Genomic DNA, 17,437 nt, shown 5'->3' with positions numbered 1-17,437 from the left:
ACACACCCCCAGGACACTCCTCCCTCGACCCCATGGGGCCCTGAGCCAGACGCTCCCTCCAGGCCTGGCCCCTCCGCCGGCGCCGCCTCTCCGGCTCACTTACTTAGAAGGGCTTTTTGCGCAGACTCTGGAGTCCACGATGGCACAGCGGGCAAGATGAAGGCAGCGTGGACATCTGTGATGACGCCCTGGGCCAGGCCAGTGTGGCCCAGCTCTCCGGGTCCGAGAGGGGGTGAGAAGCAGGGAGGAGGGAGAGGGATGCTGGCAGGCGAAGCAAGGATGAAATATTGATGCTCGTGTCCTGGTAAAGCAGAGAACGCCGCTTGTCCATGAATAAAAGATGGGTCGGAGGAGCGGGCCGGGCAGCAGATTAATTAATCTAAGTGAGCGCTCTGCCTTGTGCCATGGGGGAGGGGGCGGCGGAGTAAACAGCCCCACAGGCCCAGGGGGGGTGGGCAGCAGAAGTCCTCTGTGCCAGGCAGGCAGCTGGTTACAGCAAGGACACGAGCAGAGCATCAGCGCCAGGCCCAGATGGGCAGGGAGAGGGACAGAGGCAGCTGGACCATCCAGGACTGACCTGGCCTCTCTGCCGCACTCCCGCGGGGGACCACGAGAGAAGGCAGTTTCCAGGGCAGGTGTGGGGTCTCTGAGGTTGGTCGTGGGGGAGAACCTGGGACTCCTTGGTCCTTTCCTGCTGCCTCAATTTCTCCCTCAGGGAAACTGTGAGAACCTGGATAAAAGAGGGGGGGAGGGAGGGAAAAAGTCAGAGGCAGGAGGTCTAAGGTTTGGCAGAGAAAGTTGGGCCCAGGCTGGCATTGCTCCGAGAGAGTTGGGCAGGGATGGAGGACCATGAGGTCTAAGGCCCGGGGAAGGGTTGGACGGTGCTATAGCTGTAACCACCCTCAGAAATGCTAAACCCAAGAGCCCCATGGCTTCTTGCCTTCAACATAACATGGAAAATGTGTTCTTGGAGAGAGGGGCTTACACCTTCTCTGAGGTGGCAGCGGTGGTTTGACCAGGAGATGGCGCTCACGACCTCCGCTTTAGTTGTCTTCCTGTTTGTGGCTCTGGATAAGTTCATCTAAAGGTTACACCAGGACTTTGTGGGAAGGGTGGAAATGTCCTTCGTTACAGTCCTCACCCCAGGGTCCTGCAGGAGAACGTTCCCTCCGGGATCTGAAGTGTCCTAACGACACCCCCAGGAGGAGCTCCCCAACCTGACGGTGGCTCCTCCTCCCCCCGCACCAGCCTCAGTGGAACCAGGGGGTGCCTCTTGCTGGGGTCATCACCCTGGTCTCTTCTGTGTCTGCAGACAGCAGGACTGTCCCTGGAACTGTTCCCTGGGCAATTCATCGTGAGCTGCCCGCTGACACTTCCTGTGCCCTTCTCATATTTGTTATTTAAATTTTTTTCACCTAGGCTTAGTCCTGTATCCTTCTGATCCCCATAGTGCCTCAAAGCTCTACACAGGCTCACAGGCACATCACACGATGTCAGAGTAAGTGAATGAACAACAACGGTCCAGCCACCTGCCCTCATCCTGGTCTGATCTCCGTGCCTGGACCTCACACTCCTCCCTTTAAGACAGGAACTAGTCCTTACTGAGGGCACCTGTCTACATCAGCCCAGAACCAGGCAGATGTTTTCCAAGCAACAAGCCTCCCCCACCACGAGGCAGGGTACATCTGTCCCATTGGACAGATGGTGAAACTGAGGCTCAGTTCTTGGCAAGGTCATCCCACTGGTAAGTGGCAGAGCCAGGAATGGGCCCTGATCTGAGCCTAGGGTCCTTGCTGGTGCCTCCACATGCTGATGGTGAGATGCAGCAGGAACGCAGAGCAGAGGGGACTTAGCTTCACCGCGGGCCCCCCACCCTTTCCCTCCTCCCGCCCCCGCAGCTGCCGAAGAGGGTGGGAGCTGGATGGAGCCCAAGTGTTAAGGCTCTGGAACTGCTGGACAGGTCCCATGGCCGAAAGCAGAGAGGAGCCAGGTGGAGAAACCCCACCCCTCTCCCAGGACCCCGTGAAAGATTCCCCAGGGTCTAACCACATCCACCCAGCTGCCAGAGCCTGGCTGCCAGATCCTGACCCCTCACCACCACCTGGGCCTGGAGCTGAGGTCGGGCCAGGGCTGGTGATCCTCACCACACCGGAAATAATCACAGGTTCACAGGAATCTTGACAGGAGGCGAAAAACCGGCAGAAGACTGACCTGGAAGTCACATTCATTGTCACACACATTTTACCAAGGAAACAGGGGCATCTAAAGGAGTGAATCTCTTTCTGGAGGGAAAAAAAGTGGCTGGGAAGCCAGGAGCTTGCCATTTCTGTGGTCACAGTGCCACCTGCTGGCAGTATCTGGCCTGGCTTGTAGGGGTTGTTCCTGTGCTTCAGGAATAACTTCCAGATCACTGGCATTTTGTCATTCATTCACAGATATTTATTCAGCACCTACCATGTGACAGGCATTGTTTCAGGGGCTGAGTGAATAGTAGTGAATAGAACAGACTAAATTCCCTGTCCTTACAGTGCTTACATTCTAGTGGGGGAAACAGTAAACAAGGCCAACACATAAATATTTATTGTTCTTCAGTCGCTCACTCGTGTCCGACTCTCTGCGACCCCATGGACTGCAGCATGCCAGGCTTCCCTCTCCATCACTATCTCCTGGAGTCTGCTCAAACTCACATTCACTGAGTCAGTGAAAATATACAGCATGCTAGAAGGGTGAGCACCAGGAGAAAAACAAATTAAGAAGCAGGTAGGGAGTGCCCTGGAGATTACGATTTTAGACAGAGTGGTCAGACATGACCCCTCTGAGGCAGTAACATTTTGAGTAAAGTCTGGAAGGAGATGAGGAAAGAGCCATGTAGATTTCTGGGCATGAACATTCCAGACAAGTGCAGAGGCCACACTGAGCTTGTAGGGTCTGGGGAACAGAAAAGACCAGTGAGGATTAAGTAGAGTATGCGGAGAATGGTAGGAGGTGAGACCGGATCCTGTAGGAGCTTGGCGGCCATTGAAAGGGTGCTGACCTCACGAAGCAGGCTTCATTGCAAGTGTTGAGCTTAGGAATGGCACGACCCAGTTTCGATATCAAAAGGACCTCTCTGGGCCCTGTGTGGAGTCAAGGGTGGAAACAGAGACACTGATGAGGAAGCTACTGCAACCTCCAATAGCAAGAGGCCCAGGGGTAGCTGAAGCAGTGTGAGGAGTGGCAGGATTTGCTGGTGGGAGAGAGAGAAGCACCATCCTTGACCCCAACGTTCTGGCCTAAACTGCAGAAAGAGTGGTATTGTCCTTACTGAGATGTGGGATTGGCCAGCTTGATGCAAGGAACTGGGAGCTTTGTTTGGAGTTTGCCCAGTCAGAATTGCCCATTAGACATCCAGAGGGCAGTTGGATAAGTGTCTTGAGCTCATGGAAGAGTTCCTGCCTGGAGCTACAACAGAGTCATCAGCTCTTGCATGACATTAAAGTCACAAGACTGGATGAGATCCAAGAGAACAGAAAGAAAAATGAGGGGCCGGGGTTTGAGCCCCGAAGCCCTGGGCTAATGAGGTCAAGAAGATGCAGGGAAATGAAGAGGAGAAGGCAACAACGAGAGGGAACCGGAATTCTAGAATCCTGGAACCAAGACTAAGAGAGAGGAAGGAGTGGGCTAATCCCTGAAAGGGCTGAGAAGGGTCTACTGGATTCAGAAAGGCAGAGGGCATGACCTTGAGAAGAATGGTTCTGAAAACGGATGGAGACAAAGGAGTAAATGCAAGAAAGAGTGATAGGAGAGAAACTGGGGACAAGTGGAGAACATTCTCTTGTAGCCTTTTGTTGTAAAAGGAGAAGAGAGATGGGAAGGTAGCTGGAGGAGGGTTGGGTCAAGAGACGTCTGGGAGTTTTTTAAGGTGGGAAAGAATAAGAACCGCTTGGACGCTAGCAGGGGTAACTGGGGACAGAGAGCGAAGCCTGTTGCAGGAGACACAGAGAAGAATTATGGGAGCACTGCTTTCCAACAGGTGAGAAGGGATGATATCTGGTTGTTCATCCCAGTGAGGTACCACTTCACACCAGCTAGGGTGGCTAAGACCCAAAAGACAGTAATGAGTATTGGTGAGTATGTGTGTAAGCAGCTCTTTGTGGGAAACTTCCCTCAGCAGGAAGCCCTTTGTCTTGTCATTTTAGCAAAATTATATTGTAACTAACTTTAAAAAAATTTTTGGCTGCACTACACAGCATGTGGAATCCTAGTTCCCCAATGAGGGATCAAACCCATGCCCTCTGCACTGGAAGTGCTGAGTCTTAACCACTGGACCACTGGGAAGCCCCTATAACTAACTTTTAAACCAAGCACCCGTATGCTCTACTCATTTGCAACCCAAGAAGACCTTTCAGATCTCTTAGTCACTCTATGCCTTGTCTAACTTATTGGTTCTTTCTGTAGATCAAAGAAGAAATGAAGAATAAGTAATTAACAGATGACAAGATCTGTTTCCTAGCTTCCCCTTCAGTGATCTCCCGAACAAACTGTGGGACAAAATTGTGTGAACACGATAACATCTAGAGAAAGATCCCGAGGAGCTGACAAGCCTGCACACAGTGGGGAATGGTGACAACTCTGACCCCCAAATCGATGATTATCTAGATTACTTCCCTATCTCCCTTTAAAAGCTTTCACAGCCAAGCAGAATCCTTGGAGGCGGTTTTGGGGGGTTGTTCAGTCCACCATCTTCCTAGATCACTGGCATTCTGATTAAAGGCATTTTTTTCTCATCTGTGAGTATTGATTTTGTAAGCAGTGAGCAGCAGAACAGATCCAATTTGATAATGTGGAGAAATTAAAATTCTTGTACATGGTTGGTGGGAATATAATGTGGTGCAGCTGCTTTGAAAACAGTTTGGCAATTCCTGAAAAAGTTACACGTGGGTGATCCTAGTTAATAAAACTGTATTGTATATTCGGAAGCTGCTTAGAGAGTTGATCATAAAAGTTCTCATCATAAGAAAAGAAATTTCATAACAGTGCTTGGTGGTGGATGTTAACTAGACTTGTTGTGGTGATATTTCCCAATATGTACAAGTATTGAATCACTATGTCATACACCTGAAACTAACATAATGGTATATATCAATTATATCTCAATTTTTTTAAAAAATGTAAGTTAAACACAGAGCTACCGTATGACCCAACAATCCCCCCTAGGTGTACCAAGAGAAATAAAGACATATGGCCACACAAAAATGAATACACCAATGCTCACAGCAGCATTGTTCATAATAGCCAAAAAGTGGAAACCCAAATGTCCATCAGCTAGTGAGTGAATAAACAAAATATGGTATATCCATTGGTGGAATATTATTCAGTCATAAAAAGGAATGAAGTACCGATACATGCCTAACACAGATGAACCTTGACAACCTTATGCTCAGTGAAAAAAGCCAGATGTCAAAGCCATAGATTGTATGATTTCTGGCTCTATAACAGTCTATTTCTGGCTCTATAATCAGTCTGGCTCTATAACAGGTGAATTTATGGACACTAGACTTCTCCATAAAATAGATTAGTGGTTGCCAGGGGGCTGGAGTGGGGCAGGGTAGAGTGGGCAGTGACTACTAATGGGCATGGGATTTATTTGGGGGTGATGAAAACATTCTGGAATTAGGTAGTGGTGATGGTTGCATACAGAGAAGGCAATGGCACCCCACTTCAGTACTCTTGCCTGGAAAATCCCATGGATGGAGGAGCCTGGTAGGCTGCGGTCCATGGGGTCGCTAAGAGTCAAACACGACTGAGTGACTTCACTTTCACTTTTCACTTTCACACATTGGAGAAGGACATGGCAACCCACTCCAGTGTTCTTGCCTGGAGAATCCCAGGGATGGGGGAGCCTGGTGGGCTGCCATCTATGGGATCACACAGAGTTGGACACGACTGAAGTGACTTAGCAGCAGCAGCAGCAGCAGATGGTTGCATATCCACTCTGTGGGTATGCTAAAAAATATATATAAGCATTGAATTCACACTTTAAAAGGGTGAAGGTTATGTTTTGTGATTTTTTTTTTCAATAATAGCTTTTTAAAAAACAGATCTTGCTGTGCAGAGTAGACGGGCTGCCGTGGCCACAGTAAAGAGGCAGAGGACTCAGGCACTCTTGCGGGTGGGTGGATGGGTGTGGCGGTGGGCGGATGGGTGTGGCGGTCGGTGACTGTGGACATTCTCCCGTGGTGGCTTCTAGTGTCTCGGTGAGACAGGAGGTGAGGTCATCAGCTGAGAGTGAGGAGGCGGGTTCCAGGAAGAGCAAATGTGTTAAATGAAGAGAGAGGGAAAATGGATGGATTCAGGACATTGCAGGGCAGTGCTGAGGTCCAGGTGAGGGAGGCAGAGGAGTGCTGGGGAGACGGGAGAGCCCTGGCAGCCTTGAGAGTGTGGGGACCTGAGTCAGGGGCCCCGTGCTCCCCACATAACACGGCTCTCCAGGTCCCTCAACACACAGGTACACACATGGAGGTCTGCACCATCAAACCCTAAAGATGCCCACCCTTCAGGCTTCATGATTTTCAATCCGCGTCTCTCACGCTCGCGTCTCTCATCCCTCTTTGGAAATCTAGCCTCAGAGACACTCGCACGTGGACACAAGATATATGTACAGGATGTCTGCAGCAGCTTTGTTAGTAATAGTAAAAGATTGGAAACAGCCCGAATGTCCATTACTGGGAAAATGGTCAAATAAATTCTGGTCCATCTGTGCTATGAAAGCTCTGCAGCAGTAGACGCTGGAGGAGCCTGTGTGTTTGACAGGGAAGGATGCAAAGAGGCAGCATCATTAGGTGGGAAACAGTTACAGAACAATGAGTGTAATATTATGTAATTTTCTTCCTTTTTTAAAAAACAAAAGCGGTATTTATAAGTGTATACATAGGTTATTAAAAGATATAAAAGATCTAGAAAGGATGCAATTTACATTGTTAATGGTGAGTAATCTTGAGGGGTAGGTTTTGGGAAAAGTGTTAAGGAAGGTTTCAGGGATCAAAGGGTTTTAGAGGGGGCATAGATGCTTTTGTAATTTAAAAGGGAAAGATCTGGGACTACCCTGGTGGTCCAATGGCCAAGACTCCATGCTCCCAATGCAGGGGGCCCCAGGTTCAATTCCTGGTCAGGGAACTAGATCCCACGGGCCACAACTACGGATCCCTCAGGCCGCAACAAAGACTGAAGATCCCACGTGCTGAAACTAAGACCCAAAACAGCCAAACAAATAAATTAAAATATCAAAAATAAGTCAAAATAGAAAGGAAAGAACGGCTGTGCCCTCCCCACTATCCCTGACTCCATTCCCGCTCTGGGCCAGAGAGTGAGACCAGCGTCCCCCCAGTCTAGTCAACTATGCCCCACTCGCCCCTGGAGGCAGACACCGGGCCTGGCCAGAGCACAGTGGGTCTGGGCCAGCCTTCCCTCTGCCCGGCCACCCCCACCTCCAGCTCCCAGCCTCCGCTTGCTTCCCCACCTCACAGAACTGTTCCCCTCCAGCTGCTTCCCCGGGGTTAGGTACAAAAGGCCATGGGAGAAGCTGCCACAATGATAATACCAGACACTTACATAGCACTCAACTGTGTATACAGGCTCTGTTCTAAACACTTCATAAATGAACTCCCAGCAACCCCACGGGTTCCATACACTGGTATTACTATTTTCACTCCATAGCAGATTTTTAAACATAAACCAGAAGAATCACGAAAGACCAAGTCCCTTGCCCCAGGTGCTACGGCCCACTGACCAGAGAGAGAGGCTCCCTGGCAGGAGCTCATGGCCCAGGCCAGTCTCCTCCTCTGGCTTCCCTCCCCAGCTGCAGGTCCCATGATGTTCTGAGCGGTGTACCTTCCAGGGTGAGGCTAGGGTTTCCTCTTCCCAGAACCCCGCCCTGTACACATCTGGCACACAGGAAGGGCGCATCGTGTTTCCTGAATTAATTGCTCTGTGCTCCCATCCCCCACTCCACCGTGGCCCCGTGGGCTGTGCTTCTCCTTCTGGGCTGTGTGTGTGTATGTTAGTTGCTCAGTTGTATCCGACTCTTTGTGAACCCATAGACTAAAGTCCACCAGGCTCCTCTGTCCATGGGATTTCCCAGGCAAGAATACTGGAGTGACTTGCCATGCCCTCCTCCAGGGGATCTTCCCAAGCCAGGGATCGAACCCGGGTCTCCTGCATTGCAGGCAGATATTTTTACCATTAGTTTCCTCATCTGTAAAGTGAAGGGATGGACTCAATGGCGTCCGACCACCACTTCAGGACCGGAATTAAGGTAAAGCCAGTGCTCATCCCAGCGGGGTGACTGTCAGTGATGGGACGTGGGGGCCAGGGTGGGAAGGAGGAGAGCTTCCTGGACGCCTGCCCTCCTGGGCCTTCAGAAGCTGGGAATGTGGTCTCACCCACCCACAGGCACAGACACCTCACCCGATGTTGCCCAGTCAACACGGCTCCAGAGAACGGCAACCCACACCCTGCTCCATGGGCTCCACAGGGGATGCCCTGCCCAGCTTCATGGAAGGTGAGGCGCTGCTGTCCCCGAGTGAAAGTCCTGGCACCCAGGCGGCCCTCCGTAGGTGGAGGAGAGCACACGGCATGTGAGCGGCATGTGAGCAGCACGTGTTGTCTTCATGCAGCACCTCTGGCCAGGTGAGCCGGTCTGGAGTCACTCTCCAGTCTCCTGGGGCTGTGGAAGCCCAGGGCCGCCCTCCTACAGTCCTTGTGCATCCAGCCGGCAAGCGCCAGGACTATGACAACCTGGGGGACAGAGAGCCCATGGAGGGAGGAGGGAGGGGGCCCGGCACTGCTGTGTGCAGGCACTTTGGCACATCCACTCACAGGGCCCAGCAGGAACTGGCTGCCTCATAGCCTGAGCCCCAGAGAGGCCAGAGGCAGGACCTGGATCACCGGCTGGGACTGAAGTCAACCCCCGGGTCCCACCCCACGCCCCTCCTCCTTCGGTCACTCCTGGGTGAGCCAGGATCCTGAGCTGGGTCTCAGACGCAGCCACCGGCCCTGTCTACCCAGCCCTGGGCTTCCTGCCTCAGCCTGGAACCAACCCTCGAACTGAGTGTCCTCAGATCTGTGATCCAATGGTCCTGGGCTAGATCCCACCAGTGGATTCACTGTCAGCACCTGAGCCCCCAGCCAGTACATCCCCCAACCACCCCCACTGCCCCTCATCATTCGTAACTGCTCCGCACTTCTTAACAGAGCCTCCCAGCCCCATCACTCAGGGTCACAGAGCCAGACAACGGCAGGCCTTAGCCCTCACAAGAGGTCCAGGTCGCCCATCAGAAACAAATAGGGGACTTCCCTGGTGGTCCAGTGGTTAAGAACCTGCCTGCCAAAGCAGGGGACATAGGTTCGATCCCTGGTCCGGGGAGATGCCACATGCTGCGGAGCAACTAAGGCCGTGCATCGCAACTACTGAGCCTGGGCTCCAGAGCCTGTTCCACAACTAGAGAAAGCCCAAGCAGCAAAGGAGACCCAGCGCAGCCAAAAATAAATACATAAACCTTTTTTCTTTAATGTAATAAACTGGGGAAGGAGGGTGGCTCTGCTTCCTCCATGCACGAGAGGTAACTCTCTGAGTGTTTCCTTTTCCCTTCCCTGGGATAGCTTTTTGAGCTCTCCAGGGGAGACCTGGTTTCTGACACTCTTGCAAGGTACCAGGGAGGTCTGTGGGCCCAGGGACAACTCCAGGCTACAGGCGGACCCATAACCAAGCTGAGAACCCCAGGTCAGCTCTCCCTCCCGCCCGCTCATGCCCCACAACCACGCCGAGACATGGCCACTCGGTCTACAAGTGCCCCTGGTGCCCCCTCCTCCACCCATCCACCCTAGTCCTGGGCTGCCCACAGGTGGCCCCCATCCCCATAGTGCCAACTCAGAGGACTCAACAGACGCCTGACGGTGAGCAGCCCTTCCCCGCCGCCTGCCTGGAGCCTGCTCCTGGGCCAGAAGCCAGACAGAGTTTCCTGGAACTTCTGGGGCCTCCGGCACCAACATAAGGAGAAACCTGTGGGAAGAAAGGTCAGAATAGAAACAGGCAGAACAAGTAGGGGCTGTGGGGAGGAGGGTGGTACCGTGTGGGTCATCCCTGTCCCCCCCCAGCCCTATCACTGCCACTTGCTGCTTCCCTGCCCAGGCACATGAAAGCTCCTACCCCCCCCTTCCCAGAACAGACACACAAGTGAGGGAGGCAGAACTCCATCCAGGTTACACTCAACCAAGTAAAGGGTGGTACCTTGGCACAGAGGAGGGCCTCATCTCAGACACTGTGAATCCAGGAGGACTTCCTAAAGGAAGTGCTTTCTAATGCCTCAAGGGAAAGACTGCTCCAAGGAGAGAGTTTGTGCAAAGGCCCTGAGGCCATAGACAGTGTGGTGAGGATTGAGGAGAGCAGGAAGGCTCCGCACACAACTGGCAGCTTTAGCTGCCTTAGCAGCCCTGCTCCACACTGGCAGCCAGCGGCTTGTTTGTTCTGCTTCTTAGACATCCACAGGAATGCGCCCAGCCTCCCCACTGGTCCCACGAGCATATTTTGGAAAATCTCTAGTCACAGTCTTCAGCCCAGTCCGAGACTCCTCTGACCTCCGGCATCCCTCTCTGAGGCCACTGCTGGGTGGGGCCTCAGCCCTCATCCCTCCAGGAGTTCCTGACTCATCATGGAAAAAGCTAAAAAGCCCAGTCTTCTCAAGAATCAGTCTGGCTCTGGGGGGAGGGCAGCCGTGACCCCAGCTCCAGGACACACAGACAGTGCAGGGCGGGCAGGGAGCAAGTTAGAGACAGGAAAGGATGCAGAAACGCAGACCGGGGCACAGAGAGTGACGGGAAGAGAGACAGTAGCAGGAGAGAGATACAGCAGGCAGCGGCGGCTCACATAAGCCAGAAACAAGGGGACACTCTTAGGTACACAGACAAGCTGCCAAAGACAGCCAAGGACTACAAAGTCAGCTGATCAGCTGATCTGGAGGCAGCCTATGGACCTCAGAAGAGGCTGGGTGGGGTGTCGGAAGGCAGCTCCCAACTCCGGGATGGGTCCGCTGCCTGCACTTGCAGAATAGACCATGAGGGGGCGGTGTTGCTCCAGTCACTGCCCTTCAGCCAGGCGTCTGGCCTCCCCAAAGACAAAGGCAGACTGCTTCCATCAGAAGCAGCAGACATGGGTCCAGGCTCACTGAAGGGGTAAGAGACACGGATGAGGGAACCCAGAGCATCCACACCTGGCCTGGAGACCCCGCCTCATCCCAGCATCTCCTCAGACCTGCCCCTTCCCTGCACATTCCGCATCACCAGCCTCATTCTACCTTTCCTGTCTCCTGCCTTGCAGCCCCAGAGCATAGAAGGGCAGAGCCAGGAGACGCTGGACAACTACTCCGCCCTTTCTGTAAAGGACATGACAGCCGCTAGGTCTGAGGACTGCCCTTGGATCCTGCCACAGAACCCGGTCCCTTCCTTTACATCTTCTCTTGAAGGCTCTTGGATTCAGAGCATCCCTCACAAAAACACAGAGGTCTTGGCTGAGCCCACGCTTTCCAGCAGACTGCAGTACTGAAAACACAACTGCAACCTTGGGCCACATTAATAGAACATAATGTCCAGTGGAGGACAGCAGTCAGCAGTGATGAAGTCCAGGCCTCTGAAGGGACGTCAGTAAACCAACATGACCCAGGAGGAAGACCACTGTGGAAACATGCTACACATTCAAGATCCATCAGGGAGCACCAACACTGTGTCAAACACTTGATATATTAAGTGTTACATATTAAGTGATATATTCAGTTCAGTTCAGTTCAGTCACTCAATCGTGTCCGACTCTTTGCGACCCCATGAACCGCAGCACACCAGGCCTCCCTGTCCATCACCAACTCCTGGAGTCCACCCAAACCCATGTCCATCGAGTCAGTGATGCCATCCAACCATCTCATCCTCCGTCGTCCCCTTCTCCTCCTGCCCTCAATCTTTCCCAGCATCAGGGTCTTTTCCATTGAGTCAGCTCTTTGCATCAGGTGGCCAAAGTATTGTAGTTTCAGCTTCAACATCAGTCCTTCCAATGAACATCCAGGACTGATCTCCTTTAGGATGGACTGGTTGGATCCCCTTGCAGTGATATATTAAGTGTTTATTGTATCTTTACAGCAACTTGTATCATCATATCCACTTTACAGACAGGAAAACTCAGAAAAGCTCTTCTTCCAATGACTGGGATGTGTGTGTGTGTGTCTGTGTGTCTGTGTGTGTGTGTGTGTGTGTGTCTCTGTGTGTGTGTGTCTGCGTGTGTGTGTCTGTGTGCGTGTGTGTGTCTGTGTGTGTGTGTGTGTTCAGTCATGTGTGACTCTTTGCAACCCCACGGACTGTAGCCTGCCAGGCTCCTCTGTCCATGGAGTTTTCCAGGCAGCAATACTGGAGTGGTTGCCGTTTCCTCCTCCAGGGGATCTTCCCAACCCAGGGATCAAACCCTCAACTCGTGCATCTCCTTCACTAGCAGACAGATTCTTTACCACTAGCACCACTATCCTGTAGGCATGGTATTTCTCAAAGCTCTGTTTCAGGCCTCTCTTCTCCTTCATACATGTTTCCTGAGTGGTCACATTTAATCCCATGACCTAGACTTTATTCTCAAGTTAAATTGTGTGCCAAGATCATTCTCCCAGATTTCAGATCAATCTATCCGCTGGCCTTTTCCTCATCTCCTCCTGGATGTCTTCAGGGACCTAACCTTCTATGTGTCCAATGCTGACTCCTGATCTTCGTGGTCTGTTCTCCTGAGTCCAGCCGTGTAGGGCAGCCAAGCCCCCTGCCTCAGTGGGCCAGCAGAGGGTGTCTGCAGGTCAGCCAAGGCCTTGTGAGGGTGGGAGGGTTCACGCTGGAGCACGCTGAGCACCACTGAGCACTGCGGTCTCTGTCCTCCTCCTTCCACCCCTCCCACCCCATGGTCCTCCTTCGGTCGCCATGGTCTCTCTTCCCTTCATCTTTGGGGAAATGGAAAACAGCCCTGAGAGTGAGGGATGGAAGGGGATTTTGAGCACAAGCAGGAGAAGGGGGAGGAAACGCACGCACAGGGAAACACTGGACCCTTTGTTGGAGCGATTCTGCCCCACAGCCATCCAGGGCTGGGGTTTGGCTCAGCAGGAGCAGCCAAAAAGGGCAAAGTGGCAAGAGAATTTGCAGTGAGCAAGTTATTGTTCAGCCACTCAATCATGTGTGATTCTCTGCAACCCCATGGACTGCAGCATGCCAGGATTCCCTTTCCTTCACTATCTCCTGGAGTTTGCTCACACTCATGTTGATTGAGTCAGTGATGCCATCCAACCATGTCATCCTGTCGTCCCCTTCTCCTCCCGCCCAGTGAGCAAGAGGATGATAGAAATAATGTCATCCAAGCAGACTAGAAAGGAAAATGAAGCCAAGGGAGGATTGAGGAGACAGAAGTTCTAATGACATTAAAAAAAAAAAAAAAAAAAATCTTGTGGCAGGAGTTGATAGCAGGCTGGATGGGATGGCTGCAAGGTCACATAGTCTTACTACAGAAAGGGGTGAAGGGGGAGGGAAGGAGCAGGGCGGGGCTGGTTGAGCCTGGGCAGGAATGGGGGCCGTTCCCATTCTCACTGGAGATCCTGGATGCTCTGGGTTTCCCCAGGCCGCTGCCCCAGTCAGAAGAGACAGGGAGGGGCCGGGATAGAGCAAAGCTGGCTGATGGGAGGGGCCCAGGGGACTGGAGACCTCTGGCATCACAACAGCCATTCATGTTCAGGGTGTAGGAGCCTGAGTTAGGAAGTGGAGTGGGCTGGGCTGTCTGGTCTGGGAGCAGGCTGTTGCAGACCCAGCTGTGGGTAAGAGAGAGACAGAGGTAGAGACCAGTCAGTTCTTCCGGGGAGGGGCTGGGTCACTTAACACATTCGGGAGATCGAAGGGCCAGGCATGGATGGGAGGTGGGGGTCTAACTCCACACGGGGCCTCCCAGGTGGATGTCAGGGGAGGGGCCCTCCAGGATGAACCAACTGGGTAGCAGGTGCCCCTTTCTGCAGGAATGCTGTCTCAAGTCATGCAAAGGCATGTGCAGCCTCAGAGATGTTAGGAGCCACTGGCTGAATATTTGGATACTGTGTCCAATCTAGAGCCTGTGGGGAGGCTCTGGTTGTCATCCAGCTGCATCTGCCAAGGCCCAAGGGAAGGTGCTGCCAGGAACGGGTGTGGCAAAGTTTCCCAGCTTGATTCCTCTTCCCTGTCACTGAGCATCTCCCCTTAAAGTCCCCTGGTCCAGAATTACTTGTGAGCTCTACTGTTTGCAGCATCACTGACTCAGTGGACATGAGTTTGAGCAAACTCTGGGGGATAGTGAAGGGCAGGGAAGCCTGGCATGCTGCAGTCCATGGGATCGCAGAGTCAGACATGACTTAGCGACAGAACAACAGCCGTGTGCCTGACACCAGGCGGCGTGCTCGGAGTACACAGGAAAGTAAACAACAGCCCTTGTCCTTGAGATACTCACGGTTCTAGAGGGTAGGCCTTCCATCTTCTCACCTGGCACCAACCAGGTGGGAGACAGCATAGGTGTTCCCAGTCTTTGCACAAGCGATTCCCCTTGCTCAGAATACCCTCCCCTCCCCACCCCCTCACATCCCTCCCACACATCTCACCTGCTTAATCACCTCCTCTGCAAGTAACATCAGCTTTGATGTCCTTCCATCTGGGAAGACTTCCTGGAATGCCCAGTTACGAGTGCCACTTCCCCACTCCCACTCCCCTTCCCCGCCACTTCCCTGCCTTAGCTGAAGTTGTAAAGATGTGGTGCAGTTGTGGTTTGACGGTGTGACCTCCGGAGTCAGAGTCCAGAGGTGGCCTTCGAATCCTGGAATCTTCACTGACTAGTTGAGGGCCCTGAGTAACTTACTTGACTTCTCTAAGTATCGGTTTCCCCATCTGTAAGATGGCAATGGGGGATTTGTTTTGGTTTTTATTCGTTTTTTTTTTTCCAATTAAGATTTTTCTGATGTGGACCATATTTAGTCTTTATTGAATTTGTTACAATATTTTATGTCTTGGCTTTTTGGCTGCAAAGCATGTGAGATCTTAACTCCCAGACCAGGGCTTGAACCCGCACCCCCTGCAATGGACAGCAAAGTCTTAACCCTTAGACCACCAAGGAAGTCCCCTTTTTTCAGCTTTCTTGAGATATAATTGACATAGAACATTGCTTAAGTTTAAGGTGTACAACATGTGGATTATACACTTATATATCACCAGATTGACTAGAGTGGCTTAGCTAACATGCTTTCCTGTCACATAATTACCATTTCTTTTTTGTGGTCTGAACATTTCAGATCTACTTTCTCAGCACATTTAAGTATATAATACAGTATTAGCTATAATCCCCATGCTGGACATTGTTGCCGTTGTTTAGTTGCCCTGTCGGTTCTGATTCAGTGACCCCATGGACTGCAGCATGCCAGGCCTCCCTGTCTCTCACCATCTCTCCAAAATTCTCCCGAACTTTGCCCAAGTTCACGTCCATTGTATCAGTGATGCCATCCAGCCATCTCATCCTCTGATGCCCTCTTCTCCTCTGCCCTCAATCTTTCCCAGCATCAGGGACTTTTTCATTGAGTCGGCTGTTCATGGCAGGTAACCAAAATACTAGTGCTTCAGCTTCAGCATCAGTCCTTCCAATGAGCAGTTGGGTTGATTTCCCTTAAGACTGACTGGTTTGATCTCCTTGCTGTCCAAGGGACTCTCAGGAGTCTTCTCCAACACCACAGTTCGAAGGCATCAACTCTTTGGCCATCTGCCTTCTTTATGGTCCAGCTGTCACATCTATATGTGACCACTAGGAAGACCATCTAATGTAATGCTCTACATTAGATCCCCCAAATTTGTTTATCCTCTTTTGTAATTTTTGAGCTATAATTGACCCCTAACTTTATATTAGTTTCAGGTGTACAATGTAAAGATTCCATATTTGTATATATTGTGAAGTGGTCACCACCACAGGTCTAGTTAACATCCATTACCACACAAAGTTCTAAGTTGTTTTTTCTTTGAATGGGAAATCTTAACTTGCACTCTCTTAGCAATTTTGAAATATACAAAGAGGTGTTATTACCTAGAGTCACCATGCTGTACTTACACCCTCAGGAAGGTTTTAATAGCACCTATTTCATAATATTATTATGAAAATCAAATAAGAAATTCCCCATAAAGCAACTTAGCACAGTGCCTGGGAAACAAATTTCAAATAAGTACCTAGTAGCTATTATGATTATTTTACTTCTGTAGAACTGATTGCATTAAGCAATAGCCCTAGAGGGTTGGCACCATCACTCTGGTTTATCACATGTGTCTTAGCAAAGATCCTGCCACAAGTTAAGTGCTCAATATAAGACTGTTGAGTAAAAGACAACTTTAATCCCTTAACTGATACCACTAAACCCTCTACTTCTGGCCACTTCTTTACTTTTTCTGGTTCAGCCTCCTGGTGCTGCAAACTGAGGGTCCACCTGGCTGGAGACGGTCAGGATGAGAGCTGTGGGAGGGAGGCATGGTGGGAAGTCAGGGAGAACCACCTGAAGTGCCAGGAACAGCCCATCAAAGACCAGCACAGTCCCTGAGGGACCTGGGGGCTGAGGAGGAGCAGCAACCTGGCCAGGATAGGAAAGTCTCTTCCAGGAAGCATCTTCTCCCCTCCAGGACCACCACACTCCTCACGTAAGGTGCCCCTGGGTGTTTCCCAGTCTTGAAGGAAGACCCAAGGTCCTCCTCTTCTGCCCAGCTGGTTGGAAGGCAGGGTGTTGAGGAGTTGCCCTTCCAGAAACAAGAGAAGGAGCACAGCGCATGAAGAAGCCTGGGGGAAGAGAACACAGGTGAATAAAAATGAGAAGCAGCGTCTCAAGTTAGAATTTAGGCCCAGGGACTCCACGCCTGGTGGAAGAGGCTATGGAGTCTGGTGGCTCTGAATTCTTCCTAATTGCACTTCTGGCCCCAACTTGCTGTGTGACCTTAGGCAGGTTACTTAACCTCTCTGGATCCTTGTTTCCCTTTCTATAAAATGGAAATTGTGATGTTGTAGTAGGGATAACTATCACTGCCGGTCCAGCCCCCAACTCCCACCAAGTTCAAAGGCAGTCCCACAGTCACTTCAAGTGACCATGTGTCCTAGATGGGGTCTCCCTTTTCCACTGAGCTTTGAATCAGCAGATATGGCAGGAAATGGCAGTTGCTCATGAGAGTGTGTGTGTGTTAGGCATGCAGTTGTGTACAACTCTTTGTGACCCCATGGACTGTATAGCTCTGTCCATGGGATTCTCTGTCCATGGGATTCTCCAGGCAAGACTACCAGAGCAGGTAGCCATTCCCTTCTCCAGGGGATCATCCCTGACCCAGGGATAGAACCTGGGTTCCCCACTGCAGGCAGATT

At 51.6% G+C, this 17,437-nt stretch overlaps 1 protein-coding gene and 1 long non-coding RNA gene across 3 annotated transcripts in view; both read right to left on the bottom strand.

Annotated features, from left to right (window-relative positions):
• Positions 1–9,835: 9,835 nt before the first annotated feature.
• LOC122449234 overlaps positions 9,836–17,437 on the bottom strand; it is a 48,941-nt gene continuing 41,339 nt past the window's right edge. The window contains exon 6 of the mRNA XM_043480787.1: positions 9,836–10,039. Within this exon, the coding sequence (XP_043336722.1) occupies positions 9,861–10,039 (179 nt within the window). The 3' untranslated portion in view covers positions 9,836–9,860. The remainder of the gene's footprint in view (positions 10,040–17,437) is intronic.
• The window catches only part of LOC122449492, a 30,250-nt gene continuing 27,994 nt past the window's right edge, over positions 15,182–17,437 (bottom strand). For both annotated transcript variants that reach the window (XR_006271951.1, XR_006271949.1), the window contains exon 3: positions 15,182–16,864. This is a non-coding gene — a long non-coding RNA (uncharacterized LOC122449492). The remainder of the gene's footprint in view (positions 16,865–17,437) is intronic.

This window comes from Cervus canadensis, chromosome 11, assembly GCF_019320065.1.
Source record: "Cervus canadensis isolate Bull #8, Minnesota chromosome 11, ASM1932006v1, whole genome shotgun sequence".
Taxonomy (NCBI): domain Eukaryota; kingdom Metazoa; phylum Chordata; class Mammalia; order Artiodactyla; family Cervidae; genus Cervus; species Cervus canadensis.
The sequence above is the reverse complement of the archived record's forward strand: the minus strand, read 5'-3'. Positions and strand labels throughout refer to the sequence as shown.